We start from the raw sequence: 25822 nt of genomic DNA on the forward strand, positions 1-25822 counted from the left end.
GAATAGCCTGAGCCAGGATGTGTGTTTTAAAGCTTATCGTTAATTTCCATTTGCTGGGAATGCTATCACTGTGGAACTATTCAATCTGGTCACCTCTTATGTTAAGCCCACATTTTCCTAGGTTTGACTTGATTGCAAACGGTGGGGCTTCCCTAACTCTGCACTTTGAGCGAGCCCCATTCATGAGTCAGGAAAGGACGGTATGGCTGCCATGGAATAGCTTCTACGCCATGGATACACTAGTTATGAAAACTGAGGAGAACTCCATTCCCAGCTGCGACTTAAGTGGCTTTGTCCGTCCTGATCCAGTCATCATTTCATCGCCACTTTCAACATTCTTCAGTGATGCTCCTGGGCGGAATCCCATAGTACCAGAAACCCAGGTATGAATTGTGGGAATGAAAAGAATGTAGAAACAATCACTCACTGTGATAGCCACACATCAGAGATGATGCACCCAATTATCAGAGTTTCACCATCCACTCACTGGACTTCAACTGGGACCCTTGTGTATTGATTCTAACAGATGAGCTAAAAGACAGACTTCTCTAATGAAGCTTGTAGAAGCTGTGCTAGGCTTATCTCACCCAGGCATCTCTCTCGACTACCTTACACTCTCTCCTACTGCCTCTCATTATCACATTGTACATCAAGTCCTGTGTATTTCTAACTATAGCTGAGGCTATTTCAAGAGAATTTTGCAAAAACTTTGTATGTGCAACTAACCACAAGCTGCCTTCTCTTATGCTAGTCAGGGGGATAAACGATAAGGGGTTATTTAATGATCTACACTGGTATTATTATTATTGCTGGTTTATTCCATCTTGGCATCCCTTTTGCTTTATACCAATTGCCAGTGGTAGTCGCAGGTTCGTATAATTGCAGCCTCTTGTGGCCCCTATGTATATATCTAGCAATAAAGGCTGTTGTTTTTATTTACAATTTTTCCAACAGACTGTTTTTAAAATGAAAACATAATAGTGTCACACAATTATTAATCCAGAAATCATAACCTAAACTGTATCACTGCAGCATGGCAAGGATACAAATTTTCAACTGTAGAAAGTTGTTAGTTCTTAAGTAAAGTGCAAACAGATATCTCTTCTAAATAAAGTGTACAGTGACAAGTTTAATATGTCTAGTCTATGCATCCAAAGAAGTGGGCTGTAGCCCACGAAAGCTTATGCTCTAATAAATTTGTTAGTCTCTAAGGTGCCACAAGTACTCCTGTTCTTTTTATGTCTATTCTGTGTTTCCATCCAGGTTCTTCATGAAGAAATCGAGTTTCCTGGCTCCAACATAAAGCTCTGTTATCTGAGTTCCCGTACTGCTGGATACAAATCTTTGCTCAAGATCACTATGACCCAATCTCTTGTGCCTCTGAATCTAATTAAAGTTCATCTGATGGTAGCAGTGGAAGGGCATCTGTTTCAAAAATCATTCCAGGCATCCCCTAATTTGGCATATACATTTATCTGGGACAAAACTGATGCATATGGTCAGAAGGTTTATGGGTTGTCAGATGCTGTAGGTATGTCATGACATTCAAACTCTAAAACTTTCAAATGATAATGTAGTGCTTATAATGGCTGATTTAGTAAGAATACTGAAATAAGGACTGTTGCAAGAATTTACCTATAGACCAAATACAAACTATGCAAATTCTGCCTTCTTTATTCAGTTTTATCCTAGGATTGAGCCTCATCCACATTTTTAGTAGAAGGAATAATTTGGTCTCCATATATCCTGTTTGGTAAAAAGTGATTCTAACCTTTGGAATGGCATACATACTCTAATCCACTTGGAATCTAGTGTATATTGTTGTTAGTGCTTGCCTGTATTGTAGTATGCTTACAATTAAAATGGTATTTTCTAGCAGGGGTCATTCCAGCGCTTTTATAGCCATTTTTAAATTGCATAGTTAGAGATCTTTATTCTAGCAAGCAACAAAAGAAATGACCTTAAAAACTTTGTAACTTTTATAGTTGTACCTGAAAATGTGAACAATTGATGTAAGGATTTTACAGATGCGCATTAAAGCAATGTGAATCTGGAAAGAAAATCGTATGTTAAAGATCTGCTTGCTCTTGCACTTTCACATTATTCTAAAGACTTGCAGACGATAGCACCTCTTCTCCTAATAATTCACAGATCCCAGGTTAATGTATGTAGTGTATGGGTGTGTATATACATATACATGCCAATACAAGCCTTCTATAATCCCATTTTAAATGAGCTGTTATATACCATATGAAAAAAATGCCATTAAATATAATAAATAAATCTGGTGAATATCAGGCTAATTAAAAGTAAAATCCTGTCCTGTCATTTAATAGCAGAATTTTTATTAGATTTTTTTAATGATTTTTCCCTCTCTCCCCTCATCAAACTGGTCACTTCCCAAAGCCAATTATTCAATGAAAAGGTCATCAGGTCCCTACAGAGTAAAAGGGAATCAAGTTTCAAGGTTGAATTAAGTCAAAGATCTGAGTTTAATATTGTGGAATAAAAGAGAGCATAATCACTCCATCTCATAGAAAGTGTTTGGGAACCAGTTGTCTTACTGTTTGGAAACCAGTTGTTTTACTATTTGAAAAACTGTCCAGTCATTTTCATCCATTGCTTATGCAATAATCATCACCATTTTTTCCCCAGTTTCTGTGGGGTTTGAATATGAGACGTGCCCCAGCCTGATCTTATGGGAGAAGAGGACAGCGCTGCTGCAAGGCTTTGAACTAGATCCCTCAAATCTAGGGGGCTGGTCTTTGGATAAACATCATGTTCTTAATGTCAAGAGTGGTGAGTTAACTGATTCCATGTGTTTACTGAACTACATGCCATCATAGCAACTTCTGTCCATCTGTAAAAACTTCATTGCATGATTTATATTTAAATTCTGAAAAATCCAGTTCCACTGCTTTTCTCACTATATTTCTGAAAAGTTTGGTAAAGTCAGAACTGTTTTTGTTTCTAAGAATAATTGTGTCATTTTCCAAGAATCGCTTCTTACCCTGCCACAGAACAGCACATTCTTAAATTTCCAAGCTTTTCCTTCTGCGCCACTGATCCTTTTTCTTCCTCCCCTTATTCTGCCAATGTTCCATGAGCCTTTTCCTGATTCCTTGTTTTTGCCTTTGGCTCCTGTAATCCTCCTGAAAGATAAACCTAGGGAAAACTGAGAGACATGAACTGGGTGAGCTGGGAAACCCCAGTCCCGTTATAGTCATAATATCAAACACAAATTGGACACAGGGAACAGGATTTTTAGAGAAGTTAAAACAGAGGCCAGGGATGTGGCAATCAGAGAGACCAAGTGACATCAGAAGAGGACTCTGAAGTCCCCTATTGATGCTAACACAGATCTACTGGAAAAGACACTGCCAAGTTATCTAGCCAACGGTTGTATGATGTCAGGTTGACTAAACAAATCCATTTACCCCACCACCCAAGGAAAGCCAAACACCGTGGCCTACTGGGTCAATTCTAAAAACAATAAATAATCTCTCCTTCCACACTTTTTCCTTTTGGAAAATTTTGCAACATTTAGGTGTTCTTCAGTGTGAATATGCTTACATTTCCTTCAAGCCATCCATTCTGCAGCCACAGCAAGCAGTCAGCTACACAAAGATGTTGCTGCAGCACTAGCAACTGAAGAGAGTTCTAGTTCATTGCACAATAACTCTATCCCAGGCAAACCTGAAAAAACACCTCCTTTGAACCTACCATGGTGTCAGGAACTTGAAATACTAGGAACCAGAAAGTGTCAGGACAGTTAGCTAGTACCACAAAAGCCAACAAGAAATACTTTGATCAATTTCTTCCGGCATACAGGGTCTGAGCTTTGTGTGTTTTTCCACTGGGTGCGAGGGAGATGCATAGAAAGTAAAAGCAGTTTTCAAGCATCAGACACTTTGTGGAAATATTTGCATCAGCTTTGAAGACATCAGGAAACGGGGTAGTAGATTTAATTGTAACTTTAACTTTTCAGCCCTCTTCTCATTGGGTTCTAGAGGTAAATTATATAGAAATAGTGTTTCCATGTTTTTACCTTCTGGCACACTCTGGTTCTGCTAGTTGTATTGAGTTTTTTGGCTGTTTCTTTCATCAAATTTACTTGACTAGACTTTAGCCAGGGTGAAATAATTTCCAGAAGAGCCAAGTACAGGCTTGAGAAGACAGTGGAGACTGGGTTTAGATAATGGTACCACTATTTTTTTGATATGTTAAAGCAGTTACTCTGATAAATGCCAGTTTTGACTATGACTGTAAATGTCTGTTTAATGAGCTAACTGAAGTATTGGCTCTGTCAATTTGTGAAAAACTTATTTTAAGGAGTCTTATGCCACCAGAGATTCCCAAGAAGCTGGTCAAAAAGAGTTTAGGTGGCATTTGTGGGTCAGTAAGAGGCTTTAAATGTCAAAGAATTCAGCACACAAGTTATTTTTATTGCTGTAACTGTACCACTTTGTGTGTATGATCCATGTAATTGTGTAATTTTTTAGCAATTAAATTATTAGTATTCTTTATATTAGAACAAGCACCTAAAATGGACCATGTGCTTCACAGACATATAGGGAGACATAGCCTTAGTCTGAAAAAGGATAAATACCTCTACAGTCATAACATTGTTAATTGTGCATTGCAAAACAAAGCAAAGCTCCATTAACTACTTAATATGCAGTTGCTAACTATTCTCTTTCTCTCCAGTTATTCCTGTTGGTCCATTCCTGTCATCACTTCTTCTGTTTCTCTCTCTCTGTCTTAGACTTTAAGTGCCTTGAGCTAATAGCTATGCAAGCAGATCTAAAACAGTTCCTGTTCTTCACATTTTTTACCAATAGGACTAAGGGAGTTGGAGACTTAGCATATCTTTTTTTGTGACCTTCACAAACTTTTTTCAGGAACCTTCTTTCTGTTGGTTGCATGAGCAAGTTGCAGAATAGTTAATTGCACAAGAAGCCTAGGTGTCGTTTTCAAAATCAGTGAGGTCAGTTTATTTAACACATACTTTCGTGGATGCTATGTGGCAGGTTGAGCTTTGTGGCATTGTACCAGCAGGTGCATTCCACCCTTGCATATGGTGTCATGGTTGTTACAGCTGTCAATGGTGACAGCTGCACTCACGGCCGTGCTATAAACCTCTTCACTTGAAGATGTAATAATTGGATTTCCAAATGAACATGCAGCTGATAGTTTCCTACAGTATTTTCCATACTATTTGACCACATTGTTAGCAGTAGCTTTTCTGTGCTGTTTGGAGCTGGGGTATCCTGGCAGACCTAGAAGAGGCAGGACTCACATTATCCCTCAGGGTTGGCAGTCCCAATTCAGACATTCCTCCCACCCTCAGAAATGGGGATGCTCCTCTGCCTTCCACACTTTCTCTCTAGCCCTTGAAAGCCTCTTCAGGCATTTTGCTCTTGTCTCTGACTTTTTCCTTTTTCCCCTTCTTCTCTTTCCCTTCATCTCTTTTCCTGTCCTTGCATGGGTGAGAAGGACAGCGAGAGGGAGAGGCAAAGAAGGAAGAGGACAGAAAAGCTGACACAGGAGTGTCCATATAATAATAAAAATAAACTGAAGGCAGAGGAAGCTCAGGGGCTAAGCTTATCAGGGGCAAGTGCTCTCAGTTCTTTGTCTCTTTGTTTTGCTTTCTAGTTGATGACATTATAACCGTAGCCTTCCTTTAATCCGCCTCTGTAGGGTGGAAGAAGAAAGAGATGTATGACAGTGGTTTGACTCATAATGACTTGTAGTGTCTTCTAATACGACCCAACATTACACCTTTAACTTTACTGCTAGTTGAGTAATTCTTGTGCTCAGGCTGCCCTGAAAACACCAACTATCCCTCTCCTCACTATAATGTTGTGAGACCATGCAACTGAAGGCACTTCACCTTACATCCCTGAACCAGTGTCACATCAATTGTTAAAAGCAGGCCCTCTAAAGGTCAACTTTCCAAATTATCATAGTAACCACTTCCATTTCCCTTCACTGTTAGGTATATTGCATAAAGGCAGTGGAGAGAATCGGTTTCTAACTCAGCAGCCAGCCGTGATTACCAGTATTATGGGGAACGGGCGCCGAAGGAGCATCTCCTGTCCAAGTTGCAATGGTCTCGCAGAAGGAAACAAGCTTTTGGCCCCTGTGGCACTTGCAGTGGGAATTGATGGAAGCCTCTTTGTTGGGGATTTTAACTATATTCGGCGCATCTTCCCATCTAGGAATGTCACCAGTATATTGGAATTAAGGTAAGGTGTCAAACGTAGCCCTTTGACTTATGTAACCTGTGCTGAAATCAGACTTTCCCATTCCTTTTTATAATTTTCTAAAACATTGGCACTTGCCACCTGATAAGTTTCCAATGGAGAAATGGGGCACAGAAAAGCATAGCTCAATATCTATGGATGATAGAGCAATGAATATTAATAGAGAAAAAATGGAAGATGATCAAAGAAGAAATCAACTTATCTCTTTTTGTTAATCACTTAATACAATCTCCCTTTACTATTAGACAAAGCCTACCTAGTTTTCAAGACTATGGGATTGACTGCCTATCATTGGTGAGCCAGAGCAATACGCCAGGGCTTAAAAGCCTTTTGAGTTCAGAAGAGTTTTTGATATCAACATTTTTTTGTGGCCATTGTCCCCACTCCTTTCCCCCTTCCCCACATTTTTAAATATCTTCCTTTAGATTTGGTCAGTGCAGTTAAAATCAGGTTGATATCACAGAGCCACATGCATAATCAGGATACTATAATTCTTAAAAATTATCTCACTGTGCACGAACAATTGCTGAAGATTTGGTCACATAAATAGAAAAGGCACCAGTGTAAGTGGACCATTTCACCCATTTCTGTTCACTGTCCTTTTTCTTCCCTCTGGGAGAGGAAAGGGCCATTCCTGAAAACCCTTACCCTTGTGACTAGTCCTTACTCTTACTGCTCAGTCTCTGGAGACAAATTAATTATGTGAGGAAAAACTATATGATTAGATCCTATGTGAACACCTTCTTGGTCCTTCTGCAGCTCACTTGTTGGCTGTCAAGAGATGCAGCATGATCAAACTACTGCTCTTGTAAACTTTAAAAAGCTGACAAACACCTCAAGAGAATTCGAATAGCTAGCCTATTTCTCTGATACTACCAATAACCAATCGCTTCACTTTCAGTGTCTGAGAAACACAACAAAATGATTGGGCTGGGAAGAGATGATGAACCTGGTTCTGGTCTCACACCAGTTTTCCACTGATGTAATTCTGTTAACTTCAATGGAGTGAATCCTGATTTATATTAGCATAAGTGAGGTCAGAATCAGGGTCGCTCTATGCTTAAGCCCATTCCCTGACACCTGTCTTGTGCATCACTGCACATCAATGCCTCTTCACCCCTGGGAACATCATTCTAGAAAACAGACTTATGATTTTTATCCTCAGATGTGAAATAAAACTGGACATGCTTCCTATTAGCAGATCAGTATATGTTCCGAGCAGGTAGTTTGTGTGGCTGTGTGACCCACCATAAACATTTATCATTGTAGAACATCATTGCACTCTGACTCCTCATTTTATATGATTAATTTAATTCATCCAGTTGGGTTGTAGCCTGCCTTCAGACACATAGCTCGGCACAAGCTGGGAGGGGTTGCAAGCAGTTCAGAGGACCGAATGAGAATTCAAAAGGACCTTGACAAATTGGAGAATTGGTCTGAAATCAACAAAATAAAATTCAAAAAAGATATGTGCAAAGTACTTCAGTTAGGAAAAAATCAAAATGCACAACTACAAAATAGGGAATAACTGGCTAGGTGGTAGTACTGCTGAAAAGGATTTAGGGATTATAGAGCAACATAAATTGAATATAAGTCAGCAATGTGATGCAACTGAGAAACGGGCTAATATTGTTCTGAGGTGTAATAACAGGAGTGTTGTATGTAAGACACAAGAGGTAACTGTCCTGTTCTACTCAGCACTAGTGAGGCCTCAGCTGGAGTACTGTGTCCAATTCTGGGCACCACATTTTAGGAAAGATGTGGAGAAATTGGAGCGTGTCTAGAGAAGAGCAACAAAAATGATAATAGGTTTAGAAAACCTGACCTATGAGGAAAGGTTAAAAAAACTGGGCATGTTTCATCTTGATAAAAGAAGACTGATGGGGGATGTGATAACAGTCTTTAAGGGCTGTCATAAAGAGGGCGGTGATCAATTATTCTTCATGTCCACTGAAGGTAGGACAAGAAGTAATCAGCTTCCAAAGGATGTTGTGAAATCCCCATCTTTGGAGGTATTTAAGAATAGGTTGGATGAACACCCGTCAGGGATGGTTTGGGTTTACTTTGTCCTACCTCAGCGCAGGAGACTGGACTTGATGACTTCTTGAGGTCCCTTCCAGCCCTACATTTCTATGATTCTATAATGTTTATAAGTAAAGGCCAACATTTTCAAACTGAGGCGCCTAATATCAGGCATTTATTTCCATGTCACCTCAGCATCTCTGAAAATCAGGTCACTTTTATAGGTGCCTAGCACTAGACTTCCAAGTTTGAAAATGTTGGCCCAAAATTTACAAGAGGACTTGCTTGATCACTCTTCCCTTCTGGCTGTGCAGGTGAACAAGTATCAATCTCAGCCTCTTTAGAATATGTCAAAAAAGTAAGAAAGCACATCAGCAAAGGTCAGGGTGCTTATCCTTTCTTTATGTTTCTATCCGGCTACCCTTGTCTTTTATTAGTCTGTTTTCCATAGCATAGTTTTCGTGGCCTCTGTAACAACTACTAGCAATGAACAATGAAGCTATTTCATGTTGGGTACTGTTGAAAATCTACAACAGGCTTGATACAGTCTTTGGACTTACACTCGTCGGTTTAACTCTGTGTTCTCAGAAAGGAATCTGGGTCCAGTCCTGCAAATGTTACTCATAGAAAACATCCTCGCTCAGAAGAGTGGTCCCATTAAAATCTGTAGGACTTACATGAGTAGGGGTTTGAAGAATTGGGCCCTTAGGTATGAACAGGACCAGAATCCCAAACTGGCATATTTGCAATTTTATTAAAGCTTCTAATATTTCCATAATTAATACCAAAATATTCCTTCATTTGTGGCAGATAACAAATACCAATCTGGTCTTACATATGCAGTGTAAATCACGATGAGTAAAATTGTATACAAGAACAGAATCATGCATGATATTTCACTTTCACTAAGCAGGATAAAATTACCCCAAGACATCAACTGATATCACTGGCTAATAAGAAGTTTGAGCCAGGACTGTTACATGGCACAATTTACTGAGTGAACCTTGCAAAGTTCCAAGCTTCCGACTGTGCTGTAAGAGCTGCAGCTCAGGAGTTACGCACATCATTGGTATTCCACTCAGTGTGTATTTTTAAACAAAATTGTATAAACACAATAACACACACTAGGCGTAAAAATATATATTAATTCACATCTGGGAATATAGAGGGCACTTGCCTTTTGGCCTTGTGCCTAGACAGCACACTAGGCATCAATTGATACAACACAGTTCATGTCGTTCAGTCTCTTATTGCTTTGTTATCAAATAGCAGTAACCAAAGAATTACTTTGATCAGCTTAGAGAGTTTCTTGATCAATGGCTGCATTTACAGTCAAACCTGCTTTAAGCAACTACCACAGGGACCAAAGAGGGAAAATGTGTTGCTTAGTAGAAATTGGTCTAAAGGTTAAAAAAAATTCTTTTTGGAAACTACTTTTGGGTAGTTTAAAGTGTTTGCTTTCAACTGTTAGAAGTGATCCTAGTGCCGGTTTCACTGTATATTAACCACACCTCTCTGCTAAGCCCACTGTTCCATGTGGTAAACTGCCACCTTCTTCCCCCCTCTCTCTCAGCACACAAGATGAACATTTTTCCACATAGTGATTATTTCAATGATCCAGAAAGTGTCTTGCAAAATATGCCTGGAGGGAGGGTATCATAGCAGGGAACTATCTGGTGATTACAACACCCCCTGGCGTGCTTCATCCCGAAACCAACCTAAGGCTAGAGCTGAAGAGAGATTTCCTCTCTTGTGTCCTTTTGTAAAATAAAAACAAAATGCTATGTATGCTTTACCATCTATGCTTCAGCTAACTGTTTGTTCTTTTTTTTCCTTTTGTTCCCTTTCTATAAAGAAATAAAGAGTTTAAACATAGGTAAGACCAAAAGCTCTTTCCCATATAATTTGATACAGTTTGTTTGCTTCACTGTGTTTGCTTTTTGTGTTGTGCTTCTTGTGTAACATAATGTTTTTCATGTACCAAATATAGTAACATTTTTATGTGCTAATTGTGTGTTATGAATATGATAAACGTTAGCAATTATGAAATGCAGTCAAAAAGAAACCAAATAAGTTCTGACAGTAATTAGGAATTTCTAGTGGAATGCAAGTATAATGAACCCAAAGTTAACTTTTACATAAGCATTTCTACCTGCGGTCTGTAATTGGTCTAAACAGTTGAAGCAAACTACAACAGTAGCTTTTGAAAATGCTGGACAGGGTTCACAAAGACACTAATGAACTGGAAATGGGTCAAAAACTCATTTTCAACTCATTAATAATTTTTTCTGGATTTTCTTTCTTTCTTTCTATTGACTGACTATTAACAATGTGGTGGTCTGGTTATATAATTGATTAGTTAGTTTAACTGGAGTTTAGAATCCATTTCTAAGGGCTTGTCTAAACTGGCAAGCAAAATTGGCGCTGCTGTGATCGATGCAGTGATATCGATTTAGTGGGTCTGGTGAAGACATGATAAGTCGATGGCAAAGTGCCTTCCCAGCAACTTCAGTACTCCACTTCCCCGAGAGGCAGAAGGTAAGTCGGCGGGAGAGCGTCTCCCATTGACATAGCGCAGAGTAGACACCACTTTAGGTCAGTGTAAGCTACGTCACTCCAGGGTGATTTTTTCACACTCCTGAGTGACATAACTTACAGCGACTTACGCAGCAGTGTAGCCAGGCCGTGAACAGAGTTCTAGTTCATAGGCATTAAAGGGAAAACTCTTTTTGTACCACATAAACACTAAACCCACTAGCCAGGTGTCCCCAGCAGTTGTACAGCTGGCATAGCCAGCCCCTGTGCCTTCTTCCTCACAGTCCCCAATTGAGAGGAGGAGTAAAACAAGGAGAGTGGTCAGCATATGAAGAGTTCTGCAATCCCCAGATGGTGTATGGTCCCTTGAGGATCATAGTCTGATGGTTCCCCATCTCTCCTGAGCCCAGTATACATGGCCTAATGGTGTGATTCCCCTCTCACAATGGAGTAAATCAAGAGGGAGGCGGAGTCAATTCATTATTTGTATGATTATTTGTGCTGGTGGGTGGCTATTAGTTGCAGTTGTAAATCTGACTAATTGTTAGGACGCTTAGAGCTTTGTGTATGGCAGCTTTTCTTAGTATTTAAATCGAAGAAATAAGTGAAGTGAATGGAGTTACTCTGGTGTAAGTGAGTGGAGAATCAGACTCTAAGATCCACTCCTGCCTACGCCAACTCCCAGGCAACCTGCTTCCCGACAGGCTGAGTCTCATTGACCTCATAGTACTAAGTGTTATGTTCACTAGTAAGCGCTAAGAGATGAGGCCTTGTAGTAGAGTATCTCCAAGCAATACTGATTATTTTATTAAAAACCTTTTTAAACAAAGGATACATTCCCTGCCTTCGTGTAAATCTAATAAAGAATTAAAGGGATTTTTTTAATGGCAAAGGGAGAGGCCAAAGCTGCTTAGTCAAATGCAAGTTTGGGAACTCTTTATTTCTCCAGTACAGTATATACAGTATGTCATGTCTGTATTTGAGAAAATAAGCCATTAGCTTTTTGTGGGCGTAATGAAGGTGCTTCATTTTAGATCAGTTTCCATCTGCCAAATTTGATTTGCCCCATTATCAAACTTGGAGAAAAAAGCCCCTCATATCTTGTGAGCTTGCTGCTGAGTTTGGAGAATAGGCTCACACCCTCTCTCCCCTTGTTCGGCTCACAATGGAGAGCAAACACATATATAACAGGTCTGCATATGTGCCAGTGAGTTGCTGAAACAAATGATAATGAATGCTCTGAATGAGATCACTGCATCATGATCATAGCCTGGATGGAATTCTGATGGCAGGGAGGGACGGTGAGGTCAGTGTATATATTGATGACTGCGTAAGAAAGATAGAGAGGAAGAGGACCAGAAGGCACCCTCTGTGGGCTAGAGTCTGCCACCCTACCTTGCAGTGCTTGATACCTTACTTCCCCTCGATTTCAGTAGGACCTACTTGCAGAGTGAGGTACTACTCAAAGTGAGTATTGTGACAGAACCTGCTCTTCAGTGTTAAAGGGAAGCATGTCTAACAGCATGAAAGAGGGGGAAGCATCAAAACAACATTTAAAACTTTTTTTTTAACTAACGAGCCTGGATGTTTATCTGTTGGAAAGCTAAGAGGTCCTGTTAGCTAAAGTCAACATCTTAAGGGCTTTTCCTTGAACCTAGCACTTATCCAAAGCAAAGATAGAAAATTCAGTTAAATATCTTTTGGTGAGGAAAGAGGAAGGGAGAGGAGATGATGAGATGACCTGGTGGGAAGGCATTATGCTGTAGAAGACAAGACAAAGGACTGAGAGATTCAGTTTTAATCCCAACTGTTCCACTGATCTCACTGCACAAGTCACCTAATTGCTCTGTGCCTCAGTTTCCTCCTCTGTGAAATGAGTATAACGGTACTTACCCATCTTTATAAAGGGCTTTGCGATCCTTGCATGGGATAAAACTGCCAAGTATTTTCTATTTATTTATTGTACTTCCATCTCTTCATTTTTATGGTCCTTTGAGTCTCCTGCAGATGGTATTACCTCTTCCCATTTAATTTCAGCCAAATCAATCTCCTTTCCAGAATCTACTGTTTTTGAGCAAAGTGCAGAATGTGCTATTGACTCAGAATCATGCCATATTACAGGCAGTGTCAGTCTGTTGCAAAGAAGGAGGATTACAATAGAGAGTGTTTTCTCTGTCCCTCCTCACTCCCCAAAATCTGGCTGTCCTCACATATGCACAGTTGTCTGTGTACTGCTGATAATCCATCTGCAGAAGGTGCCGGTGGCTATATTTCCAGTGAGAGTCTAATGAAGAAATGGCTTATTTTCTCCATCATAACTTGCCTTGACATATCCTCACTCTTGGAGTTATGCACTTTTGCCATATGAATCCAGGAGTGTGGATCTTTGGAGGCAAATGACTCCATTTACTGGTAAGTAACCTGCCTTTTCTCTTGCTGTCCTCATTTGTCCTCCACACTTTTAAAATCTCTATTGATCTTAAATAAGGTCACCATAGGCTCACAAGACTGGTAAATATAATAGAGATCTTGTTTAAAAACACATTAATGTGAATCAATCTTGTTCCAGCTCTAGTTATGTGTGTTAATGGCTGACTGAAATTTCACAATTTGCAGATGGTTTGTTAAAATAGTTCCAGAATTCGATAAGCTGTCAAAAATTATAGTTTCATTAGAGATATAGCAATACATCTGAGCATCCATTTTTATAACAAATCATGCAGAGTAGCCCAGGTAAAAGCCAAATACTTGGGCTCTTTCTGATTTTAGTTACATGGCCAACTTATATACTATTTTAAGAACAAATGAGAACAAACTTGGTTTAAGGATAAATTTGTTATGCGCCTACTTTCTACTTATGTAAGACCTCATGAATTTGGTGTCAGAGTATTCATGACTCAGAGGCTGGTGCTTTGATCTCATTCCTGAGATTTCAAGGGAATTACAAGAATGACAACAGTTAAAGATGAACCAAAGAGATTTGGCCTCGAGCAGGTACCTCCAACTACTCCCTGCTTCCAAATCAGAGTATAGCAGCATCTTTCCTCCTTCTCAACTTATTATAGCAGTATTGAATGAAGAATCTAATGTTCTTTACTAGTTTACTTCAATATATTAAGCATTTGCTTTACGGAAACAGTCCCTGGCAAAGGAATAATAAAGAGATGTGATAGTACACACTGGAAAAAAGTGTTTCCTCAGCACATTGGTTCAACGCAGTGCAGAATTCAGCCCAGTTGGTAGTGGATTTAGAGCTTCACTCCATAAGCAAGGCACTTCCACTGTCTCACTTTTTCATTACTAATCCTTCTGAGCATGCAACCATTGATACTTAACATTTAGGAACACTAAATGCCAGATTTATCCATCTAACTCAGGGGCTAGTCATCTTTCTGGCAAGCATACAGGGATAACAGTGGGAGGAGGGAAGGGCCTTTTGCAAGAAAGTGATTTTTAAGAAGCAGGGGCAAGCGCCACACTCTTCAGAAAATACTGACCAGTCTGTAATCAGAACCCAGACACATTATCTATTTTTCATTCCTTTTTTTCTTCTCTTTGGTTCATGTTGCACACAAGCCAAGCCATTTGTAGAGCTTGTAGCTAATGTATTTTTAAAAGAATTGTGCCCAAATGAAGCAGTAATATATCAGCACTGTGGGAAATAAAGGGTTTCAATAGGAAAGTATAACAAAATCCTTAAATGGAAGTAACTCAGACCCCTCAGAATATTAAGATGTCAAACTGTTCTTTCCAGTTCTTTGAGTGGCAGATAACTGTCTACGGCCAAAAGGTCTAGGATGTTTTTAGACTGCTCAGCCATCTCTGTTTTCTGTTTTTCCCTCCTAAAGCAACAACCCTGCCCACAAATACTACCTGGCTGTGGATCCCGTTTCGGGTTCACTGTACGTATCAGACACCAACAGCCGACGAATTTACCGAGTCAAATCCCTCACTGGTGGAAAAGACCTGGCCGGTAACTCTGAAGTGGTGGCAGGGACTGGAGAGCAGTGTCTGCCATTTGATGAAGCCAGATGTGGAGATGGAGGGAAGGCAGTGGACGCAACCCTAATGAGCCCTCGAGGTAAAGGAAGTAAAAGAGATTGGAGAAAGCAATTGTCTGAGGCTAGACTGGTTCTGGATATAATTCTCTAGTAATTAAATCACTACTTGCTTGGTAATTTTTATTCTGTGCTTTAATCACAGCGGATTGGCAAGAGTTCATGCTTTAGTTAAAGCAAACTTTATTACCCCTTCACTGTTTGCTGCAAAAGGAGATTTCACTGAATAGGACTTCCTCCTAAAAGGAAACTTGCAGACAGGAGAAAACACCATTGTTTGAAACACAAGCCCTTCTGGAGAAGAGGAGGGATGCCTGCTGTAGTATTTTTCTTAATTTCAGTTCTGATGTTCATTAGCCTATTCCTACAAATGGGAAAAAATGGATCTGTCTTTTTAAGCTTCTTTATAATTTATAGCAAGGAGCCATAAAGGATTTTGGGGGATTTTTAAGTATTTTTTTCATCTCAAATGTAATCAGGAATATAGTTTTGTTTTCACTATTTTGCTTGGAGCACTGAAATCGGTGGCTTTGGAGCCCTCTAATTAAAAGGGTGGGTTTGTCAAGTTGTTAGCAAAGAGAGTTTTTCTTTTAATTATTTGCGTTAAGTAGGTGTTGTTAAAACCAAATAGAAAACCCCCCACAAAGGCTTTTACTCTGCAAGCACTTACACAGTTGCTTAAATTTTCACGAGTAGCCTGAGTGAATGCAATGGGACTACTGGCATGTGTAAAGTTAAGCACATGTGTAAGGGCTTGTCTACATTTAAAACACTGGGGCTGCTGTAGCACTTAGAATATCAGGGTTGGCAGGGACTACAGGAGGTCATCTAGTCCAACCCCCTGCTCAAGGCAGAACCAATCCCCAGACAGATTTTTGCCCCAGGTCCCTAAATGGGCCCCTCAAGGATTGAACTCACAACCCTGGGTTTAGCAGACCAATGCTCAAACTACTGAGGTATCCCTCCCCCCGTGTTTCTGTGAAGATGTTTCCTAAGTCAGTGAGAGGGCTGCTCCCATCAGCATAGTTACTCCAGCTCTCTGAGAGGTGCTAGCTACGTTAACGGAGAGAATTCTCCCATCAATCTAGCACTGTCTACAGCGGGGTTAGGTCAATTTAACTGCAACGCTCAGGGGTGTGGATTTTTTACACCCCGAGTTATGTAGTTATACCAACCTAATTTCTGACTGTAGACCAGGCCTGAGTGTTGGGAGGAATGGAGCTCAAAGAATTTTAAAACATCCTGAGTGAAAACCACTTCCACTCTCAGTTATTTTTGATTATGTCTATGGGGTCAAAACCTACAAGTTCTCGAATTACACATAGAGTCTTCTAGGAGAAATGAAATCTGAATGTTTCATGTAAGAATCAAGGAGAAAAATCTTTCTTTAAAAAAAATAGTTTCAAGTTTCTTTATACAGAGGCAGAAAAGAGCATAAGTCAAATTAATGAGTTAATGCAAGATTCAAGATTAAGGTTGACTTGTTAAAAAACCACAGGATAAGTCAGCATACTTCCATTGACTTCAATAGAGGTACATTGATTTAGCTGAGGATCTGGACTGCAGCGTCAAGGGCTGAAGGCCTGAAAAAATGGGGATGAACAAAAAAGCAGCACCTTGTAACCATCCATATTTGGAATAAACTTATCAATAAAGCATGAGACCAGAGCACTGATTGTTGCTTATTTTGCAAACCTGTAGGAATTGCAGTGGATAAGTACGGGCTCATGTATTTTGTTGATGCCACTATGATTCGGAAAGTTGATCAGAATGGAATTATATCAACTCTGCTGGGCTCTAATGACCTAACTGCTGTTCGACCACTAAGCTGTGATTCCAGCATGGATGTCACCCAGGTAGAGTTTTACTTCCTCTTTGTGTATGTGCCATACAACAGATGGCTATTTACTTTGGATAATTGCCTGGCCGTTCTCTGTAGAAAATACAGTATGTTAGACTCCTCTGAAAAAGGATTTAGAGGGTATTGATGACATTATGCAGGGCAGGATAACAGCTTATATAATTAGTTACTGAAAAGAATGAACCTACCCTCTTGCAGTGGTTAATACAAGTTATTTACACAGTTATAGAGAAATGAGTTTGAGATAATGGAAGTTATTGTATAATTGCCTTTTATTTTTCTGTACTTGCTGTAGACTTTCAGTAATGTAGCATTCAGTCCTTTGCAACAGATACATAATTAACCAAAGTTAGCACTGTCCATAGCTTTAATTTATACATGCAAGTATTAAGTAGAGCACTTAGTTCCATGATTTACACATATAATTGTTATGTGTTGAAAACAATTTATTTCTTTGGTGTGAGTTATACAATAATAATGAATTATCGTGTGGTTCATAGGTGCGGCTGGAGTGGCCAACTGATCTTGCTGTCAATCCCATGGATAACTCGCTTTATGTCCTGGAGAACAACGTCATTTTACGGATCACAGAAAACCACCAGGTTAGCATCATCGCTGGACGTCCCATGCACTGTCAGGTTCCTGGGATAGACTACTCCCTTAGCAAACTGGCCATCCACTCTGCGCTGGAGTCAGCCAGTGCAATTGCCATCTCACACACAGGAGTCCTTTATATCAGTGAGACAGATGAGAAAAAAATTAATCGACTACGCCAGGTAACCACCAATGGAGAGATCTGCCTCCTAGCTGGGGCAGCTTCAGACTGTGACTGCAAAAATGACGTCAACTGTAATTGCTATTCTGGGGATGATGCTTATGCCACTGACGCCATCTTAAACTCCCCGTCCTCCTTAGCTGTGGCACCAGATGGCACTATCTACATAGCTGACCTTGGAAATATCCGCATTAGGGCTGTTAGTAAAAACAGGCCCATTCTTAACTCTGTCAACCAGTACGAGGCAGCTTCTCCAGGAGAACAGGAGCTATATGTCTTCAATGCTGATGGCATCCACCAGTACACCCTCAGTCTTGTTACCGGAGAGTATCTGTATAATTTCAGCTACAGCGCCGATAACGATGTCACAGAGGTGATCGATAACAATGGTAACTCCTTAAAAATTCGTCGGGATAACAATGGAATGCCACGCCATTTACTGATGCCCGACAATCAGATTGTCACACTGGCTGTCAGCACGAATGGTGGACTCAAGGTAGTGTCTACCCAGACCCTGGAACTTGGATTAATGACTTACAATGGAAATAGTGGGCTCTTGGCAACAAAGAGTGATGAAACAGGGTGGACGACCTTTTATGAGTAAGAAAGTTTTTTAAATTTGTTGAGTATGCATTTCTCTTTCAAGTGAGCATGGTTAGGGCCTAATATAATGCCCATTGAAATCAATGGTAGTCTTTCTTTTGGCTTCAATGAACATTGAATCAGGCCTTTAAATCTTGATGTAATAGGGTACTGGAGCCACATGTGTGATTTTGTTAACTATAACAATCTTGCAGCGTCCTTGCATAAGGGCCTGAGACGGATGCATCCTGTGAGCTGCTGAGCACCCTAAAGTCCCAGTGCAGAGTATGGATGGTGAGGGAGCTCCCCCACCTCCCAGCAAATTGCTAGCATCTTGCAGGATCAGTAACTTGCATTTACACTGCTGTTTGCAGGATTGGGCCCAGCTTTCTTTGCCGTAAGTGGGAGTGCAAAGAAGTCCCCTTCTCCAAGCTGGTCTGCCCAGTTCACAGCACAATAATTTGTGGTTATACCCCATAGGGCTGCCTTTGTCAAGAGACTTCAATATTAGTTTCTTTTGGAACTGAAATTACAAGTCTTGCTGTTCAAATGTCAGGATATTGGACCCATATTACATATAGGAGATAAAGTGTTGATTAATTTTACTGATTGCTCATTCTTGAGATAGGTGAGGAAATTAGATCCCAAGGTATCTGTAAGACCCCAATGTGACTTATATAATTTGTAGATAGACCAAAAGCACATTGGTTTTCATGAGCAGGTAGATTAAAAAAAGACAGAATTTCCTCTTTAACTGAAATGGATCAGAGATAAAGTGCCTAGGTATATTAAAAAGCTGGAAAAGCAAACCAGATTTTCTCTAACAATTATCTTGTCCTTAATAGTATTATTGTAATTTACTTGGCAACAAGAGGGTTTCCTAAATAAGTAGCGCTCTATATGCTGAATATATAAAAGTGAGTATTTTGGCTTTTAACTATGGCAAGACTGTCTATCTAGAGCGTGAGAATTTTGATGAAACACTTAATTAGTGATATATTTAGTAGTAATTTTTTCCAAGTTAGACTTGGACAATATTTGTCAAGCTTTATTTACAAGTGACTGGACCTAGATTTGTTTTTCTAAGATTGTCCTCTGAGCAATAGGTTTGCACCTCTAACATGTGCCAAAGCATCATATTGTTGTCTACTACTGCTGACTTTTTGTAAGAAAATAAAAAAAAAACAATACCTGAACATAAGTAACTGGTTGATCTAGCTGGAAAAATAACTGAATTATCAATGCACATCAGCATTATCTGTGTTTTGTGTTTGGTTTATAAAAAAAGAAAGGCAGTGCCACCTGGTGGTCACTGTATAATTTGACCACTAATTTGAACATCTCTCTTATAGATCAGAGATCGGCAACCTTTCAGAAATGGTGTGTCAAAGTCTTCATTTATTCACTCTAACTTAAGGTTTCGTGTGCCAGTCATACATTTAAATGTTTTTAGAAGGTCTTTTTCTATAAGTCTATAATATATAATTAAACTACTGTTGTATGTAAAGTAAATAAGGTTTTTAAAATGTTTAAGAAGCTTCATTTAAAATTAAATTAAAATGCAGAGCCCCCAGACTGGTGGCCAGGCCCCAGGCAGTGTGAGTGCCACTGAAAATCAGCTCACGTGCCGCCTTTGGTACGTGTGCCATAGGTTGCCTACCCCTGGTATAGATAAAGCTGCATAATTGTTATCTTTAACACATAAAGGCCTGTTTCTTTAACATATGTCAGATATTTAATTAGTTACATTACTGAGGCACAAGAGAATGCTAAATACTGATCACTGAATCAAATTTTTAACTGTATCTGACTTTTGTGAAACATCCTGATGAGGAGATGTGCATGGGATTTTAGATAGACCTTTACTTAGTTGTTATTGATTATCAATAGTTCAAAGTTCACAGGCAGTAGCAACTAGTTTGTTTCCTAGAAACTACCCTTTAAATCAAACAGCACATATTTTAATGAATGGATGCAAAATAATTACAAGTGCACAGATTTAGATGAATAAAATGGCAATATTACAATAATTTAGAATAATTACAAACTACAAAAACTTATTTTAAAAAAATGATCATTAGAAATCATTATTTTTTTAAATTACAAAAAAATTCAAAATTACAATATTGATTTACCTAAGGGTAATTATAAGTCATGACTGAGACAGTATCTTGGTGTGATTTTACAGGAAAACTTCTGATAAGTTTTCTCGGACTACTAAAGTGGAAATATGACTTGCATGTTCTGCGAGGTGCTGACATGCATCTTGAAAGTATTATATGTTATTTTTTCAGTGTTCATAAAATTGCTAGGTGCTTTCAGTGGGACTATTCCTGGTGCTAAGCACCACGTACTAGTATGCCTGGTACTAAGTAGTACAGGATTAAGCACTATATTAGTAAATTAGTATGTTTGAGAAAAGATAGATAGTAGCTAATTATCTCCTCTGTTTTGCGAGTACGTATTGCAGCCTGGCTAAGTACTATGTATAACAATATACAGACAGGAGACAAGAAAGGTTATGCTTTCTGTTCATCTAGAATGTCACCAGTTGTATATGCATTAGCACCCTGATCATATTCTATACCCTTGCAGCCCAAGTTTCTTTCATGTAATTAAAGAACAGAGCCACATGATCCGCTCTGTCTAGGTTACAAAACATCTGTAGTATGCCATCCACAAAGCTGTCTGTGTCTCTGGGGCATTTTTAGTTACAAGAAGAATGTGCGTTATACCAAGTGTGTGGGAAACAATGTGTAAAGGGCGAAACTTAACCCAGTGTGTAAGGCCTGGTCCACACCAACCCCCCGCTTCGAACTAAGATACGCAACTTCAGCTACGTGAGTAACGTAGCTGAAGTCGAAGTATCTTAGTTCGAACTTACCGCAGGTCCACACGCGGCAGGCAGGTTCCCCCGTCGACTCCGCGTACTCCTCTCGTGGAGCAGGAGTACCGGCGTCGACGGCGAGCACTTACGGGATCGATCTGGGATCAATTTATCGCGTCTAAACAAGACGCGATAAATCGATCCCAGAAGATTGATTGCTTACCGCCGGACCCGGAGGTAAGTATAGACATACCCAAAGATGCAAATTCTCCATATGGAAAAATGTGACAAAAGATAAATAGAGTCATGTAGTTGGAGCTGACCGTGGGTAGCCAATTTACTGTGACTCTTTGACATCCTGAGTCCATCCCAGCACAAAGCTGTTTTGTTAATGAGATGGTAAGTAATAGTTAAATAAAATATAGGAGAATCCCTGTCGACACAGCACACTGTTTACATTTTAGATTGAATGTGTGAAGTATTTCCAGAGAGATAACTCTCTCTCTATCATTGCTGCATTTGTTTTGGTAAATATAGGATCATAGCAATTAAAGATGGAAAAATCTATTGGATCATCAAGTCTGCCCTCTGTAAAGGCAATATGTGTTACCTCCAACACCATTATCTCCTCACATTCAAATACAGATAATGAGTCCCCCTTATCGTAGTAGGATAGTGGAGTTGTGAAATGACCACACATAAAAATCTTCTAAAAAGTAACATAACATAACAATTGCCCTATTGAAATACAATGCTGCCTTATTTGGCATCATTGTTTTTTACGCAATCTATATCTGCCAAAAGCTTTACATAATTATTTTTTTAAATGCACTTAATTCACATTATGAACAGTCAAGGTTCATGAGTAATACAACAGCTGACAGCAGGTTCACATAACATAATTTAAGCTTGTTTTTTGGGCATGAGGAATAGATCTTTGAAGTGGTCCCTGATAATATCCCACTTGACCTTTGGAGTATCCCAAGAAAGTGATGAAGTTTTCCCTTGAATAAGACTTATTTTTATAAGACACAGAATAAGGATCTATTTAAATGTATGTGGATATACACCTTGCCTATCTCCACATTAGCGCAAAAGCTGCTGTTATACCTTTATTGTGCTTCATTCATATCTGAAACCAACCTAGCTAAATCCTTTCTACAGGCTGTCAAGCAGTTGCATATTTTAAACTTCTAAAGGTCAGAACGCAGGCCTTAAAGAGTGTACAGGGTATTTAGGTGCTCAGATGTTAGAGCAATGGACACATTATAAGAATTCTGTATAGAATACAGAATAAAATATTGGCACAAACACGCAGAAGGGATGCACAATGTAATCAACAATACCTGGGACAATTTGAGAGGCCTGCAAACAATGTGGCAAAAATGGTGAAAGGATAAAGTCTTCTTTCAATATATTATTTATAACCTGAATATGTATGTTGAGAGATGTTTGAGACTAAATGCTTGGATAATCACAGTGCATTAAATCTTTGGAAAATCCAGTACTTGCCAACTGAATCTACTTCACCCATTAACCAAAAAATAAAATAAAAAAAAGGATCCATTTACCTTTCCCCTCTTGTCATGTTGCAGTGGTAATAACAACTCCGGGTCAGAGCATTTCCTGAAGATTAATTGCTCCCAGCTGAGTCTTAGGTACTAACTTCTCCCAGGCACTCATCATTTCCCAGGAAATGTCCTGCTCCATCATAGTCATTGTTTAATAAATGCATTATATCTGTCTGCTGCCTAACTCCAGGAAATCAGTTTATGAGCCACCAGCATCACCCATTAAGGAAGCTTTCATCAACTGCCCTATGCAAAATCAATGATGTCCTATTTCCAGGGTAGCTCTTGGTCTCGCCCACACCTCATTAACTCTGCTACTTACATTCCCTCCTGGGCAATATTGTAGGTACAACATGGGGCAAAATCCTGGACCCACTGACATCAGTGGTAGAATGCCCATTAACTTCAGTGGAGCCAGGATTTCACCCTGGGACTTCATTTTAGGAACATAGGAATTGCCTTACCAAATCAGAGCAGTCCAGAATTCTGTTTCAGAGAGTGGCCTCCACCAGCTGTTTATAAGTGGAAGCAGTTCCACAGGGTCATTATACATTGTGTGTTAGTATTTCCTTTTGTCAGTTCTAACTGTGCTGCCTGGAGCTTCGTTAAAATTCTGTTTTTCTATTGGGACAAGAGTAAGTAAGATTGTCCTATTTAACTTCTCTATATATTGATGGGTACAATTTCTATGTATCATTTATACAATGATTTTGTATAACTCTAGCATATCCCCCCTTAAATTAAACAGTCCCAGTCTCTTCAGTCACTCTTTTTATGATACTTGTTTCATGTGTCTAGTAATTTTCATCCCTTCCATTTCTGCTACATGCTTTTCAAGATAGGGCGATCCAAACTGAACTGTGTCCCATGCAAGGGTATACCTCTGATTTATATAAATGGCATAGGACTATTTTCTATTCCATTCCACTTTGAGCAGAGATGTTCAGTGAGCTGTCCACAGTGATGCCCAGTTCCTTTTCTTGCATTAATTTAAACCCCAGTAATGTGTATGAGTTGTTCAGATTATTCTTTCCAATTTGAATTATCTTGTATTTAACGGTAAATCTCACCTGCCATTGTGCTGTGCATTCACCTAGCTCTGAGATCACTTTAAAGTTCTTCATGGACTTTTTTACTCTTAATCTAAATAATTTTGTCTTCTGCAGATTTCACCACCTCCTTGTTCTGTCCCTTTTTTGATAATTGGTAAACATATTAGTCCACACTGGTGCAGCCTGATACAGACTTTTGGGGGCACCCTACCGTTAACCTTTCACCAAACTGAAAATTCCCCCCCCCCCTTTTTTTTTTGCTCTTTATTTTCTGTTTCTTAGCTGATTTGTGGCAGAATTTTATGAGTACTTCTTTTTCTTAATAGCCTCTTGTGAAGGACTTTTTCTGGACTTCCGAAAAGCCTTTCACAAATTACATCAACTAATTCTCTCTTATCCAATATCTTGTTGGCAACAAATTCTAACAGATTCCAGAGGCAACTAATCCAGTTGTAGCGGCTTGCAGATATTAAAATATGTATTGATTCTGGGCCTAATGCTGTTCTCAGTGTCAACGTTGTAAATCCAGACTAACTCAATTGGAGTTAGTCTGGATTTACATTGGTGCAATAGAGACCAGAATTTGTCTAGAAAAACCTTAATTCACAACCATAGATTGTTTTCAAATACAGCGTATTGAGCGACTCAAAATGTTCTAAAAGATCAAGATCTGTTTCATGCCATATTTTAGCAAGAAGCTGCTGCATTAATAATGTCAACTAAATGAAGACTATAATTATACACATGCTTATTTTGCTCTCATTAATTTATCTATTAGCTATGACCACGAAGGACGCTTGACCAATGTAACACGTCCCACCGGAGTGGTGACCAGCCTTCACCGGGAAATGGAAAAATCTATTACCATCGATATAGAGAATTCCAACCGGGATGATGATGTAACAGTCATTACCAATCTCTCCTCTGTGGAGGCTTCCTATACAGTGGTTCAAGGTACAAGAGTGTACTTTTCAGTGCTTTAGACACAGACCAATATCTCCCTAGTACTTTAAGGGAGCCATTCTCAAAAGATTCATATCATAAGTGCACTTTCGAGCAGGAAAAAAAATAACATAAGGTTCTTGGCGGAAACTCCCATACATACTCTGTGAAAATGGCAGTACCTCGGGACAGGCAGGGGAAGTTTTGTCTATCCTAGTTGAGTCAAATACAGTATGATCATTACCTGTTGTAAATTGGCTCTGCTGATGCCTTTCATGTCAGGTTTACTTTACCCACATTCAGAGTGCATTGCACTCCAATGCAACATTGGCTATGACTTTAGGGACAAAAAGGTAGATTCTTTACAGTGACGTAATGAACTTGTATAAACTATCTCACTGTAAAATCCTAGCTGATACAAGGTGTAGGCCGTTTTTAATCATAGTGTAGCTTGATGAGATCAGCCCCCCAGCCCTGCTGCCCTGATTTATCTAAGTTAATTCTTCAAGTTAATGGAACTGCTCATTTGAGTAAAATGCAGGATCAGGCCCTTTTCTGATGCCATGACAAGAAAAAAAAAAAACAGGTACCATGTTTTCAATGCAACATTACCACGTCAGAGAATGCTGCCACAGCTGGCATACCACAGAAGAGATCAGCAATAAAATGGTTAACTGTTCCTTTGTGTGAAACTTTCTGACATGGCCCAAACATTGTATATGACACAGTGTAAACAGTCACAGTTACCGAAGATAGATTGAAAGGAGTTTAGTGGATGATGTTTTTTTAATTAAGAGATAATGTCACTGGAATAAGAACATTGTCACAGGACAATAGTCTCCTTCTGACATATAAATGTCAACATTTATAGACTATTATCCTCTGACACCTCCTGTTCCAATGACTTTATTTCTGTTATACCAAATGATTAATTATGTAGATGCTGTCCTTTTGTCAAATGGATATTGATGCTTTGGTGAGCTGCGCAAAACTGAAGTACTGAAAAGCTCCATTCTGATTGTCTTACAGAATAGAGCTGGCTGTGTCAACCAGTCAGAGAATAACATGGCTATAAAAGTACAGTTTTATTTTTATAACTTTTATCAATAAGCGAAAAGGGCAAACATCTGATTGGCTAGCCTAGCTTCTTTATTGTCGGATAAAGAATGACACATACACACATAAAGGATTGTGTCTGCCAGCTTGTATTGTTGGGGTATCACACCTTTGGGATTTAAAACTAATCTATAACACTGTGCTGTGTATCTGCCGGGAGGGCAGTTTTTAAAAGACTGAAAAAGAAGAAGGGATTAGTTGTTCACTTCTGACAA

The 25822-nt window shown here is 39.3% G+C and overlaps 1 protein-coding gene across 1 annotated transcript in view; it reads left to right on the forward strand.

Annotated features, from left to right (window-relative positions):
- Positions 1-25822, forward strand: part of TENM2 (teneurin transmembrane protein 2) — a 550767-nt gene that overhangs the window by 504553 nt on the left and 20392 nt on the right. Inside the window, exons 16-24 of the mRNA XM_034778437.1 lie at positions 122-383; positions 1264-1531; positions 2656-2799; positions 5999-6248; positions 10144-10164; positions 14672-14904; positions 16583-16737; positions 17243-18117; positions 24328-24503. Of these exons, the coding sequence (XP_034634328.1) occupies positions 122-383; positions 1264-1531; positions 2656-2799; positions 5999-6248; positions 10144-10164; positions 14672-14904; positions 16583-16737; positions 17243-18117; positions 24328-24503 (2384 nt within the window). The remainder of the gene's footprint in view (positions 1-121; positions 384-1263; positions 1532-2655; positions 2800-5998; positions 6249-10143; positions 10165-14671; positions 14905-16582; positions 16738-17242; positions 18118-24327; positions 24504-25822) is intronic.

The sequence above is a fragment of the Trachemys scripta genome, chromosome 8 (assembly GCF_013100865.1).
Source record: "Trachemys scripta elegans isolate TJP31775 chromosome 8, CAS_Tse_1.0, whole genome shotgun sequence".
In the NCBI taxonomy this organism is placed as follows: domain Eukaryota; kingdom Metazoa; phylum Chordata; order Testudines; family Emydidae; genus Trachemys; species Trachemys scripta.